This window comes from Peromyscus maniculatus, chromosome 2 (genome assembly GCF_049852395.1).
Source record: "Peromyscus maniculatus bairdii isolate BWxNUB_F1_BW_parent chromosome 2, HU_Pman_BW_mat_3.1, whole genome shotgun sequence".
NCBI classification, from domain to species: domain Eukaryota; kingdom Metazoa; phylum Chordata; class Mammalia; order Rodentia; family Cricetidae; genus Peromyscus; species Peromyscus maniculatus.
The window spans coordinates 132,597,924-132,615,622 of record NC_134853.1 but is presented as its reverse complement, the minus strand read 5'-3'; the positions used below and the strand labels follow the sequence as shown (position 1 = coordinate 132,615,622).

The following is a 17,699-nucleotide window of genomic DNA, read 5'->3' as shown; positions in this document are numbered from 1 at the left end:
GTGTAAGGCCTAGGTCATATCCCAAGCTCTGCAAAATGAATAAATGCACAGATAAATATATGACCTCTCTCCCTCCTACTTGTTTTTTCGGGCGCCGAATATTTCTTTCCATTATTTCTTGGTTCACTTTTCAACAGTTTCTTGGCTGGACAACTTCAATTTCCTCTAAGGGAGCTTTGAAAATTCTAACTCACAGGTCTTTCTCTTTTGTCTAAAGTCTGCAGTGGTCCTTGCTGGCTTTCAGGCTTTGTTTTTGTCAGCTATCAGCTTCTCTGCTGGCCCTTTCAAGCCTTTCACTGGTGATCAGGCACCTGCTTCCTGTCTGTCTTTGTTTCTCCCAGGTTGAGCTGGAAGCAGCTGGGGATTCCCAGCTCAGATCTCAATTCCAGCACCCAGCTTGGGGCTGACAGAGAGTGGGTACTCAAGAAAGGCTCCATACTTGAAGAAAGAGGAAACCATGGTGCCCCCTCCCAGACTCACCTTGCTCTTCACCCTGTCTTATTATTGTTCTGATGGCCTCCCATGAATGGGACTTCCTTCTCCACAGCAAGCCTGTTTTCTGACTCCAAATGTTGTCTCCTCTTGCTCTAGCTTGCTCGCCTGACCTGGTGGACTAGGAATTATCCCTTATCTGAGCTGGAGAATGAGGCCTCTGAGAGTGTGAATGAGACTGAAGGGGAAAACACTCCAGGGCTGGCAGAGAGGCCAGCTGTGGAGGGCCCTGCAAGAGATGGGGAAGGAACAAACACCACCCAGGGGCCTGAGCAACCAGGAGGTAGGTTGGGTGCATGTTGGGGTGCATGTCATGAAGGAGCAATGGGCCAGGCATAATGCTGAGGATTTCCCCCCAAGGATGAATTTTGGGGTCACTGAGGATGTAGGATTCTGGGAGGACACAATCAAAATCATCCTTTCACTTTCCTACATGACTACTAAATCTGTTAAGACAGATGTGAAAGACTGTCTTGGTAACTCAGGAGGTGGTTTGGATTCTATCCACAGAGAGGTGCACTTCCTAATACTGAACCCAACACTAGACAGTGCCCACCCATTCTCCAGCAGATCTAAGAAACAGCACAGCGTGGAGGAACTTATGGGCAGGAAGCCAAACAGCATTACACCTCTTGAGTTCCCTCCACATGGAAGGGAGCATTAGGCATCACCAAGAAGCAGTCTCCCTTATTCCTGTCTGCATTTATGTATTTATTCCCTCTCGTCTCAATGATACTGTCTGTAGTCACACAGAAGCCTGGCTATCCCCCATGGGAAAAGTGTAGAGCAGGCCTACACAGTTCTGTTGTTGTTGTAGGGATACCTCGGGAAAACGGCTACTTCTCTGCCAGGCTCTTGTAGCTGCTGATGACTTCCCAGAGGTTGTTAACTGTGCTTGGATAGTACATGAATTAAATCAAAGCCATAATGTACCAGTTGAAGATATAATGAGGTCAAAACCTTCCTGTAGTGAGATTAAATAATAATATTAAGACAGCCCAACAATAGAATGGCAACATTATGGGAAATTTTTCTGTTATAATATTCTCAAAGAAAAAATTTGAATTCCAAAAGTCACATCAGTTGCAAGTTAAGGTCCAAAATCAATTATCTTTACCTTATGAAGTAGAAATTTAATAAAATTTAAGTGCTGTATTTATTTCCAGCCTTAGTTAGAGAGATTCTCACTGCCTGGATGGAGCTGGGATTCTCTCTGAGGCAGCTCTACATCGATTTGGGCAAAATTCCATCAGACTTCAGACAGCCTGAGTGTCATTCCTGCCTCTGCAGTCCCCACTTCTGTAACTGCAGTAGGTTAAACAGACACTCTTAGCAAAGCATCACTCGCTGGACCTGCAGAGTTGCTGATGCTCTGCCATTCAGTTCCTCTGCATTCACCAGGTCTGGAGCCCTGCACTGTCCCTCAGGCTTGAATGTACTCCCACTTTTTGAGACTTTCACCTTCATTCGGGGTCCTTGTGCTACACAAAAGGTTATTTGTGTATCAGTAGCTAATGATATCTTGAAGCTCCAGAGCTATCAAGGTTTAAGGCTCAATACTTCTTGCCCAGGCTGTGGTAGTCAGAGGTCTGTGGAGCAATCTGTAAAGGAGAGGTGCTCTTTTTATAGGCACCACACAGAGAGGCTCATTTCAGAAACACCTCAGGGCAAAGCCACTCTCCCTAGCTTTACTGGTCACCCCACTTAGGTTCAGTGAATTTTGCTTGGCAAAATGTAGCTTTATATTTTTTTAATATAAGTTTTAAAGCCATGTACCTGATTTTGGGTGGGTCTCAAAACTGCTTCCCCCATCACTTCAAAGACCAAAGGCACCTACAAAGTTTATGAGCTAAAAAGGCCATTCTTCAAGCAATGGTGTAGGTGAGGCAGCTACCAAGGAAGATAGGAAAGAGTATCTGATGAGAAGGAGAGACTGCCCATGACTGGATACCAGTTACAGAGACAGACAGGCCCCTTGCTGGTTCCTGTGTCCAGGGTGAAGCAGTTCCTGCTGATACAAAGGAATGCCTGCTCCCCAGGGACAACTACATGTAAGGGAGGAAAAGGAGCCTCTGAGTCAGCCATAATGTCCACTGGAAATACAGCCCCTCTCTGTCAAGACCCAATCCCATTACAAACTACCACTGTGGAGGGATGAGAGACCAGGGAAGGCAGCTGCTGATGCAGTGGATCCTTCTTGCTGAAACAAAGAAACCTGGAGACGGGGGGAAGAAGCCCCTTTAGCTTTTGTGAGCTGTGTGAGCCCAAGCTCAACACCTCACTCCACACTCCTGGCCTGGCCTGCATTCCTTAGACACCTGGGCGTTTGGACCTCACTTATGCAGCCTCTCCCAGTCCGAGCACTGGTAGCCTCTGTAGTGTTGACAACCCTTGTAGTTAGAGTTTTCCTGTCTTGCCCACAGTCAGGACAAATCTCTGTCACCCGCCAGTCCCACAGCTGCTCAGACCCAACCAAGTAAACACAGAGACTTATATTGTTTACAAACTGTATGGCCGTGGCAGGCTTCTTGCTAACTGTTCTTATAGCTTAAATTAATCCATTTCTATAAATCTATACCGTGCCACGTGGCTTACCAGCATCTTCACATGCTGCTTGTCATGGTGGTGGCTGGCAGTGTCTCCCTCTGCCTTCCTGTTCCCTCAATTCTCCTCTCTGTTAGTCCCGCCTATACTTCCTGCCTGGCTACTGGCCAATGAGTGTTTTATTTATTGACCAATCAGAGCAATACATTTGACATAAGGACCATCCCACAGCTAACCCTCATTCTCATTAGATGTTTAAACAACTCTTAGAGTAATGCAGAACATGTCACTGAGACATGGAGGAGAAAGTGCCTGCCACGAAGGGAACCCGGACTTACACATGGCCTTATGCAAGGCTGGCCCTGCTGCCAGGTTCCTGACCTCTAGCTCAGTATCAGGCCCCACAACCAGGAAAATGAGTCTGTCTGGTTTAGATGCTCCCCCTTCCTGGGAAAATCGGCTCTTTTTCTGTCCCCACTCTGCACTGGTGCTCTGAATGAGGACATGATGCTAGCTCAGACACATCATCTCCTGTAATGAGATACTCCTGAGTTGTGACCATTTGGATGCTATCACCAAGGTCATAGCTCACTCTAGAGACCCAATTCAGAGCCTTACAAAGTATCCTTCACATGTGTACCCCACTCCTTCCTTCCATGTCTTACCATCTCCCACTCTTTCATCCCTTGTTCAACCTTCCCTTTCTCCATCCTTTCTTCCTCCCCTCTCCCTTCTCCTCCTTCTCTCCTTATGGACTGTCACTCAGCCCTACATAGGTCCTGGGGAAAATGGCTGTGGAGCTGGTTCTGTGGACTCTCAGGGGCCCCACAGCAAGTCCTGAGCTCGGCTGAGAAGGCTGCACTGGAACAGAAGCTGACCAACATCGAGGAGGAGCCACTCTGGAGACGTGTCTGCAACATCAATGCCATCATCCTGCTAGCCATCAACATTTTTCTCTGGGGCTATTTTTCATAACTCCACAGACCAGTTGAAGTGATTAAAAACATCTGAACTGTGGCCAGGACCGGAGGCCAGAGGCAGGCTCTCTTCCCACCTTGCTGTGCTAACTGGAAATCACAGAGGCAAAGAGTGAAAGCCCATGAAGAACATCCAGTCCAATGCTTGGAACATGGAGAAATGAAGGACTAGAGATAGATCACTAGGACTGCCCAGGGTCACAGAGCAGGACTCATACTGGGTCTCCAACTCCAGCTTTCTTTCTGCTACACTGCCCTGTAACCCTACCTCAAAAACACCATTTCCTTGATTTATTCAAGAATCTTCATTGTTATATATATCTTCAGGTTAGACACATAGTAAAGAAAATGAGTAGAGAATTCTATAAAAAATTATCCAAGTACACTGTGTTTCCCCCATTTCTCTTATCCTCTTTCCCTTTCTATTTCCTCTCTCCTTCTCCCTTGCCTGCCTTGGCTTGCAGTAATGTGTAGCATGAGTCCAATGAGGAGGACTTTATTATGCCATTGGTTCCCCAGTTGTGGCTGCCAATCCCATAAGAGTGAAGGGCAGAGGTAAGAGACAGGTGTCCAGGGCACAGGGCTCCTAGACCAGGATTCTCCTTGGCACAGTTCTAATTCTTCTTCTACCATCACACCTACTCCTGAAGTATCCACAGCTTAGGGGCTTAAGGTCCAGCTGGAGAGGCAAAATATGTTGAAAGCAACAAGAATCCAACAGCCCTAGGGAGCAGAAAGGACACCCTGGGGATGACACTCTAAGGTCTGTATCCCTTTACCTTTACCTGCCAAAACTCCTTCCCTGAAATATACCAGAGACTGTGACCCAGGAAGCTTTCCAAATGCTTCAACCTGGGTCAAGGTCCTGCCCAACCTCCACAGTGCATAAGCTGTGTCCCTGTGACCCTTATCACACTGCCTTGTAGTGCTTTCTCTTTCTAGATAGTGAATGCCTAGGAGCAGGGGTCAATGGTTATGTCCAACCTGACTTTGTATTAATAAGTAAAAGAAACCAATAAATGTTTGTTGGGTTCATATGCTCTTCCAAGCACTATGGACTTTACTCTGTTGATGGTGGTACAGAGATTTGGGGAGTTGGTTTCCTGGGAAGAGACTCCTTGAGGTATCAGAAACAGATAAGTCTCAAGCATCTAGGCTGAATGGTACCGATGCAGCTGGGAATGGCCCTTCTCCCTCTCCTCTGGTCCTCTGTAATGCTGCCTTTGATCACCAAGTCAATTATGTCTTACTCCAACTGCAGACAAATAAAACCCCATCTCATTGACGTGCAGACACAGATACATCCCTGAACCTCTCCTCTTTCTGCTGCCTCCAAATTTTTGTTTCCAGGGGATTTCTGTCCTCACTGTACCTTTGTCTCAAAGGATAGCATGCTCTGTCTTTCTTCATGGACTCTGGCTGAGAATTATGGCTTCCTTCTGACTCCCTCTCAAACCACAAGTCATTTGTGGGTAGAAGATCATAAAGAAAAGCTGGGAGGGAATGGATTTCAACAGGAGCATAGCCTAAAATTGAATTCTAACTGACTTACCTTCTGTTTTGAAAGAGGTCTTGTGTGGATCAGGCTGGCCACAAACTTACGATATAGCTAAAGATGACCTTGACTTTTCATGTGTATGTGTGCATACGTGTGTGTGTGTGTGTGTGTGTGTGTGTGTGTGTGTTCCTGTTCATGTATGCACATGTAAGCACATGCTCATGGATGCCAGAGGTGGATGTTTATTTTTTAGCCACGGTCTCTTAATGAACCTGGTGTCATGTGCCATGTGCTAACCATGCTTAAGTGCTCTGTGCTAGGCTTCTCATTCCCAACTAGAGATGGTATCTGAAGTTATCAGTTACAGGTATGATGGACACAGGTGACCTGAAACTGTGGAGTGACACTACTCTAGAGCTAGCACAGCCTGCCGATGAAGTAATTGATGAGAATGGGGGCACAATAGGAGGATGAGAACTGGAACTGGACTTTGGGGGCTGGAGTTTTCTAGAAGTTGTACAAAGCTTAAAAAAAAAAAAAAAGTCAGCATGTGTAAGCATTCAAAAGTGTTAAGGTGCAGGAGTATATAACAGGCTCCCATAAAATAGGGACCTCACCCACTCATTTGTGAATATTGACTCTATTTAATTCTCCTCAGAGTCATGCTTGCTTTCAGTATCTATCTGGTGAGGCAGAGCTGGGAGATTTACTGACAACGGACAGGAGAAAATGGACGTCTGGCAAGTGGAGCAGAGGCTGGCAGTACCTTGGGTGTTCATGAGTTCTGTTTACTGTGACTTCCTGTCCAGATCCCTTATAACCCTCCTGTGACCATTTTCTGGCTGTGGAAACATTCTGAGCTTCCCACACAGAAGTGGCTACCAATGCTGAGAGTTAGCTAACATACCTGCTTCAGCCCCAAACCCATGGTGAACAGGACACCCGTATACAGCACAGCTGAGTGTTATCTAATACACCTGATGCAGCCTGAACCCATGGTAAACAGAAGACCAGCATACAGCAGAGCTTAGCATTATCTCATACACCTCATGCAGCCCTGAACTCTGGTGAATGGACACTGATATACGGCACAGCTGGTGCCTTGCCCTTAAGCGGGACAGTTTAGCCTTGGTTTGTTCTAAATCCCCTTGCAAAGGTTCTCAGGTGGTTGGGTTCTGAGCACAGCACCAGCATGCCCATTCCTATATCTGCAAATGTTCCCCTTCCTTCCTGTCTCATCTTTCTGCTTCCCGGAAACAGTTTCCTCAGAATAGCTACCCAAGTAAACTCCTAGGACCTAGTCTAGGGGCATACTGGAAAACAAGTCAAGTATCTTGGGGGAAGAAATCAGTCTTCCCCAGGTTTTTGTGAAATGATGGCAAAGCTGGGAGACTTTAGACCATCACCCCACCTCCCACCCTCCACCCCACCCCCACACGCACAGGAAGTAAAACTGGTCCATCACCAAGTCTCAGCTCCATTTCTGGCCACATGGAGGGTGCTTGGGAGATGGTGCCAGACACAAGAAAGAAAATAATAACAACAACAAAATACTTTTGAACTGGCCTCTGGTTGTGAGGTTTTATAATGCATATTTCTCCTGTCTTGCTACCGACCGTTAAGATAACCTGCCAACAGGCCAGGCCCTGTTCTACACACAGAGTGCCCTAAGTTGGTCTATCTGGGATGCCTTACTCTCCAGCTAGACTCTGAGAACCAGGACATCTCTACTTCAGCTGTAATAATGGAGTCAAGGCAGTGGAAAGGTAAGAGTCACATGCTGGAATCAGGGTACCTGAGTTCTGCTCCTAGAGCCCAAGATCTGAATACACAAAGGAGAATTCCAGTAACTGCTTGTTCATGGAATAGTGAGGTTGTGAGTGGAGACAGGGTCAGGGGTAAACAATGAAATGGTGTAGCTAGAGGCTTACAGGTGAGGATCAGCTCAGGGAAAAAAAATGAAGCCTTCCCGTGAGGGTGGGACACATTTAAGATCCTACAGGGTGTCGGCAGTTACCAAGGTCCCATGAAATGGAAGATGTTGCAAAGGTGATGAGCAAGCCAACTTTGACATAGGTGGAGCTGGAGGACAGCAGACATTGGGGATCCTGTGTCTGCCCCAAGGTCTTGGGTGGATCTACCAATGGCCCACAAATTGCACTCCTGTGTGTGAGTGTGTGTGTGTGTGTGTGTGTGTGTGTGTGTGTGTGTGTCTGTGTGTATGTCTGCGTGTCTATGTATGTGTGTCTGTGTTTGTGACTGTGTGTGTCTGTGTGTGTATGGGTCTCTGTGTTTCTGTGTGTTCTGTGTGTGTGTGTGTGTGTGTGTGTGTGTGTGTGTGTGTGTCTGTGTCTATGTATATGTGTCTGCGTTTGTGACTGTGTGTGTCTGTATGTGTATGGGTCTCTGTGTATCTGTGTGTCCTGTGTGTGTGTGTCTCTGTGTGTGTGTATGTCTGTGTGGGTCTATGTATGTGTGTCTGTGTTTGTGACTGTGTGTGTCTGTGTGTCTGTATGTGTATCGGTCTCTGTGTATCTGTGTGTGTGTGTCTATGTGTCTCTCTGTGTGTGTCTATGTCTCTGTGTGTATTGTTTGTCTCACTTTTACCGTCTAGAGCTCCTCCCACTAAACCATCCTTCCTCTGTCTTGTTCATGTGGCCCCTCCTGCCTAGAATACTCACATGCTGTGTTATTTCAACTATAAGAACCTCATGCTAGTGTTACAATTCCTTTTCATCTCTTCTTTGCCATTGATAAATGCTCTTTAAAGGTGGACACTGGGTTCACCCATGGATCACATATGCCAGGAAACTTAGTAAGTGCTCAAAAAATACCCAGTGAATGAATGAATATTAAATTATGAGATATATTTAAATTAATTCATGAATTAACTACACAGTATTTTGCCTGTTATTTCCTGATTCCTAGCCATAACCAAGAGCAGTAGAAGCAGCTGTCTCTACAGTCTTCCAGATTCCACAATCATGCTGGGCATGAAGTCTCATTAAATCCTACAACTCCTAGAGGAAGGTAGGCAAGTCTTAGCATCTTTCCAGAGAGGCTGGCCACTCCCATGTGAGCTGCAGGACAGCACAAGGGAAATTCAAAGGAGAAGGGTACCTTCACATTCAGAATGCCAGTGTATTTGGAGACACATCAGCTACCAGTGAAAGCTATTTCAAGAGTGATGAGTGAGCCAGCTTTGATATAGATGGGGCTGGAGGAAAGGACATTTTGGAATCCTGCATCCACCCCAAGGTCTTGGGTAGGTCTGCCATGGGCACACACATATCGCCTTCACATGCCCGTCATTTGTAGATCAGACTCCAAAGTGACACATCAGCCTCCTACACTACTATGCTTCTGTGTCCCCTTTACAACCATGTCACCTTACCATATTCTTTGCTCTTCTAGCGAGGTTCCATTCTCAGGCTCAGTTCTCAGGCTCTGCCTGTTTATCTGTGAGTGGACAAGTCACTTAGTCTATATTATATGGTATTTCAGCACTGTTCTAGCCTTCAGTATGTACAGTGTGTGTGTGTGTGTGTGTGTGTGTGTGTGTGTGTGTGTTGAAAGATGATTTAAAAAAGACACTCTACCAGCTAACTTGAAAGGAAACTGCTTGTCCATTGTGCCAGCTGGCAGCCCTCCTTGCAACCATTTAGGGGTCCTTGCTTCAATTCACCTCCTCTCACTGCCAGAGAAGAGAGGAAAGTCCAGGGACCAAAGCTGGCATCCTTGCTTGACTTTGTTACTTGTTTTGTGATGCTCCTGCCATACTTCAATATCTCCATCCCTTAATCGAGGTGAGTATAAAGTTTTGATGGTTTTGATCTTGACACCATGTATTTCTGACTTGATTCCACACATCAAGAGAGCAGAGCCCATGAGTGAATTGGTGGCTGGGAGGTGAAAAGTGCAAGCCTCATGACAGCCTGAATGGTAGCAGCACACACAGCATCACAGTCGAGTCATTTACACAGCGGAAATGGCTTTGCCACGAGCAATAAGAACATTAAGCAGGAGCTTTGCACTGTGACGGGACAGTTTCAGAACAAATAGTGTGCTTCAAAGTATCAAGAAAAAATGTTTTTAAAGTGGCCGAGCCACAAAAAGCACTCAGTTTTAACATGGGAGACTTACAGCGATGTCCCCAAGTGTGAGAGTTCACATCAGTCAGAAGAGGGGGAAGCTGCTGGAAGGCCAGGCAAAGCGGTGTAGGTTTTCCATTAACCTGGAGGAAATCCACTCTAGACCTCCAACAGTGAGATGACTATAATTTTCTCCTTTCTCCAGGGTAAAAAGTTGGGAGAACTTTAAAGGTTATATATAAATATAAATCCTAGTGACTTAAATTGAGGTAGTTACAGTTTATGTTCATATTTCAAAATCAAATCTCAGCTTTAGCTCAGATTCACAGAGTAGAAATGTCAGACTTTTTACTGTGATCTTATATTAAATCTACCGCTTTTGCTGAAAGGGAAAAAGGAACACTCTATGCCTTGCCTCTTGAGTAGAATGTCAAGCACTGGCCCATCTCTTAGTGTGGTCTGCATATAAATTTCAGAATTACAGATGTTTGGAATGGGAGGTCCTCTCAGAGGCCCCTGCTCTAGCCCTTCTGTTCTCCCAGCCTGGGCCAGAGCTTTTCTGACATCTTCCCCAGCTCTGTTCCAAGCCACTGTTGACACAGCTCCTGTGAGGGGGCTGATGGCCTCCTGAGGGTCAGCATCCATCACTGAGGTCACACCATCGGTAGAAAGTTCTTCCATTTTATCAGCTAAATTTGTAATTTTCAACCAAAGCAAACAATGGGGGGTGGGGGGAAGAGCTCAAGTGAATCATCTATTCCAAAATTAGATCCAAACTATCGGTGATTTCTTCTTGAAGAAATAATCCAGGAATCCGGAAACCTGATGTGGAAGTACACGTTTATCTGAGATTAGAAGTATAGGGACAGAAGAAAACTGATCGCTTAAAAACCTCCTTAATCACCCTACAGGGAGCATGTGCCCACCATTCCTCTAGTGTGGCCGTCAGCCTCACTAAGAGATGTTATCTTTTACAAAGAAGCAGAGCCTGCGAGCTGAAGGAATGCATCCTGCCAAGCCCTGCCTCTGAGCTGCCATGCTAGTCCTTGAGCTGGGATTTCTCTCCACACATTCAGCCCATCCTCGCTGTGTGCCCACTCTCAGCACATCTTTTATGGATGCTCTTCTTTGCCAGGTTTCTGTGATAAGTGTGAAAGGCACATATTGGCATTATAGTGAACATATAGGTCAGACAAATAAAGAGAGCAGGCACTGAAAGTAAAAACCAAACACCCTGCTAATGCAGAAAAACAAAAACAACAAACTACCCAGCAGAATTAGGAAATCTTCCATGGGAAAAATATTTATCTTGGATTTTGACATTGTACACTTTGTGAGATTTCTATGCAACAAACAGAGTGAATTGCATTCAACTCCAGGTTGGGGGTGCATTACAAAGTGCAAAGTAAGACAAGTAAGTATAAGGACATGCATGGGGGCGGGGAGGTGCAATGAAGTAGTTGATGTGGCTGACACACAGAGGGAAGAGAATAAACCAGATGTGCCTGGAGAGGAGGAAGCCATGGCACTAATGACTGTGGCATACAGCATGATGCATGATGCTGCAAGAGTGGGATAGTACCAGAGATAGTAAAGGAAATGAATATCCAGGCAGCATCTTATTTGTTTAGAAATACTATTCTGGCAGCAGCAAGAATTACAGAGTCCGATGTTACTATAGGACAGGAATTTTTTAGGCTATTACAGTATCATGGGAAAGAATAAAGGAGCATATCAACACATGCTTGATAAACAACATGTAGTATACCCACAGAGTACCATGAAGCCATGAAAAGGAATGAACTTGTGCTATACATTACAGTATAAATAGACTTTTAAAATACCATGCTTGCTGTAACAAGCCAGACACGTATTACATGATTTCACTTACACACGGTACATAAGATAGATAAAGTCAGAGAAGTTGTCACAGGTGTCAGAGAGAGGGGACACATTGTGTGTTGAGGAGACACAAAGGTATCGTGATGGGTAAAGTTTCAGCCATGGGCAAAAAGGGAGAATTTGACTTCCATCATAAGCTGAGCTACACTATTTGTTATCATTCAGTAAAAATCACAATAGTATACTACTTCATTCTATACCCAATTAATAAGTAAATTTTATGAACAAATTCATGTTTTGTTTTGGTTTGGTTTGGTTTTGGTTTTTCAAAACAGGGTTTCTCTGTGTAGCTTTGTGCCTTTCCTGGAACTCACTTGGTAGTCTAGGCTGGCTTCAAACTCACAGAGATCCACCTGGCTCTGCCTCCCGCGTGCTGGGATTAAAGGCATGTGCCACCACCGCCCAGCAAAATTCATGTTTTAATGTGTCAGCTAAAAGTGAAAAAAAAATGAAAATAAAAATTAAGAATTAGTACAACTAACAAAAAGATATCTTCCTTTGAATAGATTGGGGCAGCTGTAGGGGAGAGGAGGCAGGAAGAACTGAATTAAATGGAGTTTTCCCAAGCAATCCATGGACTCAGTGAGCAGTGGAGAGGATGAGAATAACTTAGTCTTTGGTCCTGAAAAGTGGACAGCTTTATCCTCAGAGATGCAGGGTGTAGATCTGGTCTTGATAGGGAAGAAAAACATTTACAAGTTCACACATGAGCTCATTGATTCTTAGGTACTGCAAGGGCTACACTGGCATCGGCAAACAGTTACTTGTGTATCCTAGAGCTTGGTGATGGGGTCAAAGCTGTAACTGTCTTTATGAACTTTACTTGGGAAAAGCACTACACTTAGCTCTGGATCTGAAGCTCTGTAGAAAGAGGTGGTGATGTCCCTTGGTGATGTAGCAATTTGAAGAATGGAGAGATACCTCAGACATTATCCTGGAGAGGAATTGGAAGAGGAGGAGGTAGGTGGAGCTTGTCTGTGTCGAACCACACTTCCAATGGGTTTGTATCACAAGTACTATAGTAAAACTTGGTGAGGAGTGGGAGTCATGAAGACACTGGGGGTGTGTCACCAGATTCTCCAAGAAAAGATCTGGAGGGGCTGGAGAGATGGCTCAGTTCCTAGGAACCCTGGCTACTTCTCCAGATAACCTGAGCTCAATTCCTATCAGTCAAAACTTCAGTTCCAGAGGATCCATCCCCCTCTTCTGGCCTCCTTGGGTACTGCACATTCATACATACAGGTAAAATGCTCATCTACATAAAATTTAATTTAATTTAAAAAGGAAAAGAGAAGACCTGGAGCCGTGGGTACCAGCAGTTCTACACAGAGGCAGCCACCACCTACCAGCCTGGTCAGCTTCAGAGCCTCCATATAGAGGAATCACCATATGGAAAGCAGCCCAAATTTCAGAGACTAATAAATACAAAGACACTGGGCACTTCAGCTTCACAAAGCAGCTCAGGTGTGCCAAAGATCGGGGGGATTTGGTCAAGGTCATTGTCGAACCTGGATCTCAGTTTGACACCATTACCCATTCCTTTACACTTTTCTCCCCAACACTGGGAAGGATCCAGAACTATTCCCTAGTAAGCATCCTTTATTCCCGCTGCAGTCTCAATGGTTGGGATGGGACCCATATGGGGAACCAGGCTCCTCCGTCTTTTCATCCGCCTATGTGTAATACTTGCTGTCATCCCATGCTATGCCCCTGTGCTCTCTGAAGATAGGCTCCAGCTGACCCATAAACCTCTCCATTTCCTTCACATTGTGGTGAACAGCTGATGGCTATTTTCTGTTTTTCAAGACAGAGTAGTAATAGGCTTCAATTAACCCAGTCAGGCAAATAACAAAAAGACTATCATGTGTCCCACACGGAACTCCTTCCAGCTTACCCTACAGACTCCACAGCAGAAACCATTAAGCCTTGTGTGTTTTATTTTCTCTCTGCTGCACCCCTGAAGTGTTTGCTGATATTTGAAGCCTGGTAATAATTGTTGTCCCCTAGCTATGTTTCTGAATCTTCAGCCAAGTTCATGGTCATCCCATTTTTCTGAGTCAGACAGTCCAATCAACTAGCCAGTTCTAAATAGCCTTGCTTCTAGATATAAAAGAGGAAGGAAAGAAACAAAACCACCTCGTCAAGCTTCAGGGCCTCAGAACTGTTAGGAAAATGCACCCACCCAGTGAAAACACTGGATGGTCACAAAGAGAGGTGTCACTAATCAAAATAAATATATTTGGGAATTCTGTGCAAGAGCATGCATGGATAAAATGAGCCAAGATTGGGGAAGGAGTTCCCTTTCAGAATCTTTTAGGGGGATTTGATTATTTTAATTTTCTTTGACTTGTTTCTGTCTTTGAATCACAGTCAGCTAAGCACAGCATATCTTTTAAATTAATCTTGTCTCATGTATCTTAAGAAAGGTAAAGATGCACAAACTCTTATAAATAGAAAAGAAATTTCAAATGAATTAATAAGTTATAGTTGTAGCTATCTGATCAACATGGTACGCAGGGTCTCAGCACACGGCAGCAATGGACTATAGCTAGAGTTTTCCTGCCTTGCCCACAGTTAGGACAAATCTTTGTCACCCGCCAGTCCCATAGCCGCTCAGACCCAACCAAGTAAACACAGAGAGACTTATATTGCATACAAACTGTATGGCCGTGGCAGGCTTCTTGCTAACTGTTCTTATAGCTTAAATTAATCCATTTCCATAAATCTATACCTTGCCACGTGGCTGGTGGCTTACCGGTGTCTTCACATGCTGCTGGTCATGGCGGCGGCTCGCACTATCTCTCTGCCTCAGCCTTCTGCTTCCCAGCATTCTCCTCTCTCCTTGTCCCACCTACTTCCTGCCTGGCCACTGGCCAATCAGTGTTTTATTTATTGACCAATCAGAGCAATTTGACATACAGACCATCCCACAGCAATGGACAGCTTGAATTTGCAGTGAATTCAGGCAGTGAATGTAGTAGCCTTGGAGTTTAACATTATTTCCTTTTTTCAGATCAGGGACAAGAGAAAGAGACCAGATGGCCAACAACTCACACTGTCTGGAGAAATCTGAAGGTTCTGAAGAAGCATATTACTATTCCTATAAAGCTATAAGAAAAAAGAATTTAATGGTTGTGGCCAGATAGATAGGACTGGGTTAATAATCTGACTCTAAGGCTACTCTATAACATACATAGAAAATTTGGAGAGGAAAGTCAAGTTCTGAAATAATATGCACCATCAGCCAGGAAAAGATGAACATCAAAAATGTGAATGGGAAAAATAAAAATTATATGCAAAACTCTGGGTTAGATCCCTCTAAAACTGTAAAATATGATAAAAATAAACTGATAACAATAACACTGAGGAGAGAACCAAACTGAGACAAGCTAGCTTAGAGGCCACACTATGGATACAAAGGCTCTTCCCTACCCTAGTAGCCATACTTTTACAGGCTACTCCAACAACTACTATTCATATAGGCAAACCAGAATTGTCCAGTGAATACATGTATCAAAGAATCACATATGCAATTTTCAATTATATTTTAATAAATCTGAAAATGCAAAATATGTTTAGTATGTTTAAGGAGAGTGGATTGAATTAGTTACTAGAGCAAATAAAATACAACTCTAGTTATTTGAGAATTTCAGACATTAAGAACTCACTCATTAGAGGTCATAGCAGACAGCTTGGTGTTTTGTGAATTTCTATTATACAGAGTACAAAACTTACTTTGACTAATAATTTTCTTTAAAGGTAAGAAAGCCTTCTATTGTAGCTATCAATGCCTTTCTCAGTCCAGGTTCAACACAACCACCATTGCTTTTCAGCTAGCTCATCTTCTCTTAATTCTCCCCAACTGAGGCATAACAGCTTTTCTCAAAAACATCTGTGATGGTGTGGATAATCATGCAGAAGTTTTCAGAGAATATGATGAGAGGTGCATCACTGTTGAGAATAAAGGGGTGATCTATTTTTGCACTCTCCAAGCCCAAGTCTGGGTTTTAATAGTTATATTAAAGAACTGCAATCGCTACCACATGGCTACCACATGTGTTGTCATTAGTGACCTTGTTGTAAACATCCACATGGAGCAAGAATTCATGGACACATGCCCCTCACACTTTGGGAGTTTCAGAAAGCCCGCAGCCTCTCCTGATCCCATGTCACCTTGCATGCTGAAATATTCTGCAGTGTCTCCAGTCTGCTTTCCCACCACCTGACAAAGCATCACAAAAGAGAAGGGAACAAAATGAACTTGCACTGAGAACAAGATGCTGCCTCCATAAACACCAGGAAGGGAAACAAAATGAACAGCCGGGACATATGGCAGTGAGCTGACAGCGTCCAGAAATGAGTTCCACACGAACAACAAGGAACATCTTGAAATGCTTCAGACATATGTGTTTTGGGGAGAAGACTGAAGTGTTTCATAATAAAAGCAGGACAAAGTGAACTGGGAGTGCCGAATAAAGTTTTAATTAAAAATGAGTTTCTAGCCTTCAATGTGAATATGCAATATGGTTCACAGATGGGTTTTTATATTTAAGTCTTATCCAAACCAAAAAAGGAATGTGAGGCAAATAAAGCTTCTGAAAATGGCATGGAGGCTGAAATGTATGTAAACAGTAGAAAGCTCTGGAACAAACAAACAAGGAAGGAAGAGCAACCCTTCTGTCAGCCACTTTGTGCTTGCACACTACATAAACTGATCACGTGACTTACTTTGGTGCAAACACACTTTTTCCAAGTTTAAATATATAACTAGGAAACCACCTAATACCCAGCAATGGTGAATTGTTAAATTACTTTAAGATATACCAAGGCAATAGCAGAGAGCCAGTTCTTGTATCATTTTAGAAAAAAATAAAGAAAATGTTAAAATGAGTATGTACATTAAAATGGTAGGATACAATATCTGCAAAAAGAAAACTGAATTTTGTAACAATATATAGAATTTGGCAGAATTTGCAAGAATATCTCCAAATTACTCACTGTTTTTTGTTTGTTCCCTTGTTTGCATTTACACCAGTTTCTGCACCAACCTTGATTGGTCCTTTTATTTTACTCATCTTGAGGTGTGGCTTGTTCTTGTTTTTTGGAGGCTCTAAGATACATCATTAAGCTGTTTAAGATCTCTCAAGGTTTGTTTTTTTTTTCTTTTTAAAAAAATATAAGTACTCGTAGGTATAACTTTCCCTCTTAGTATTGCTTTCATTGTGAGGGTATGTGAGTGTATTTCCTGAAAGGATTAAAAACTCTACCCAGAATTCACAGCACCTCCTGACAGTAGCTCAGATAGAAAGAGGTCTGAGGAAGAGCAGGGCTAGTTTGACCTGCCTGCCTTTGTTCCTTGTTGGTGAGTACATCTACTTTGTTGTTACTAGTGCTGCTGCCATCCTCGGTTGACATCAGAATACAAGTTCTTTAGCCTTCCAACATGAAGGTCATCAGCAATCCAGAAGTCCTTTAGAACCAGACCGACACTGGTGATGCACCTGTCCTTGTGGACTAAGCAGTTCCTGAGTTCTCAGCCTCCTCTATGTGCAGCAGTCATTTTCAGACTACTCAGCCTGTATTATGAAAGCCAGCCTAATAAATACCTTTGTACTGGAATCATCTGTCAGTTCTGCCCTTCTAGAGAACCCACACTAATTAAGGTTATGTGTAGGAAGGATAGTAAAGAGTACAGCTGTATAGCAGTTTTCTCAGAGGCTAAGCCTTTCATCTCAGAGGGAAACTTTTAAGACATAGCATGTCAAGGGAAAGTAAACTAAGAGGACATTTTAGGGTATCTCGTTTACAAGGAGGTGAAGCAACAGGATGTTCTAGGATAAGGTAAAGCACTTCATCCTGCAGGAAATTTCCATTAAAATAAAAGTAAATAACTCAAAATACCTTCAGGAAATACCTGAAACTGAGCAGATTCACTAGCCTTCTCCATTCTCCAAGTGAATATAAGCAGTAAGGCTGCTGAGTCACTCTCAGATGAGCCAAGCTGCAGAGAACATTCTGAGACCAGCCAAGCAGCCTGAAAGAGGTAGAGACAAACCAAACTACCTAGAGAAACCAAGCCCCACTAAGCTGCCTGGGAGAGAAGGACACTCTCCAACCTATTGGGCTGTTTCAGGTTTCTAGTTTTGGTGAGCTGTCACCCACGTTGGAGTGGGCTTCAGTGATGCAGCCATCTTT

At 44.0% G+C, this 17,699-nt stretch overlaps 1 protein-coding gene across 5 annotated transcripts in view; it reads left to right on the top strand.

Moving 5' to 3' along the window:
- Slc5a9 (solute carrier family 5 member 9) overlaps positions 1-15,998 on the top strand; it is a 37,637-nt gene extending 21,639 nt beyond the window's left edge. For 4 of the 5 annotated variants that reach the window (XM_076564771.1, XM_042272669.2, XM_076564770.1 and 1 more), the window contains 2 exons: positions 592-775; positions 3,803-5,310. In XM_076564771.1, the coding sequence (XP_076420886.1) occupies positions 592-775; positions 3,803-4,011 (393 nt within the window). In that variant the 3' untranslated portion in view covers positions 4,012-5,310. Of the gene's footprint in view, positions 1-591; positions 776-3,802; positions 5,311-14,517 lie in introns of those variants that run through there. The other variant, XM_076564772.1, reaches the window with a different exon arrangement.
- Positions 15,999-17,699: the final 1,701 nt, after the last annotated feature.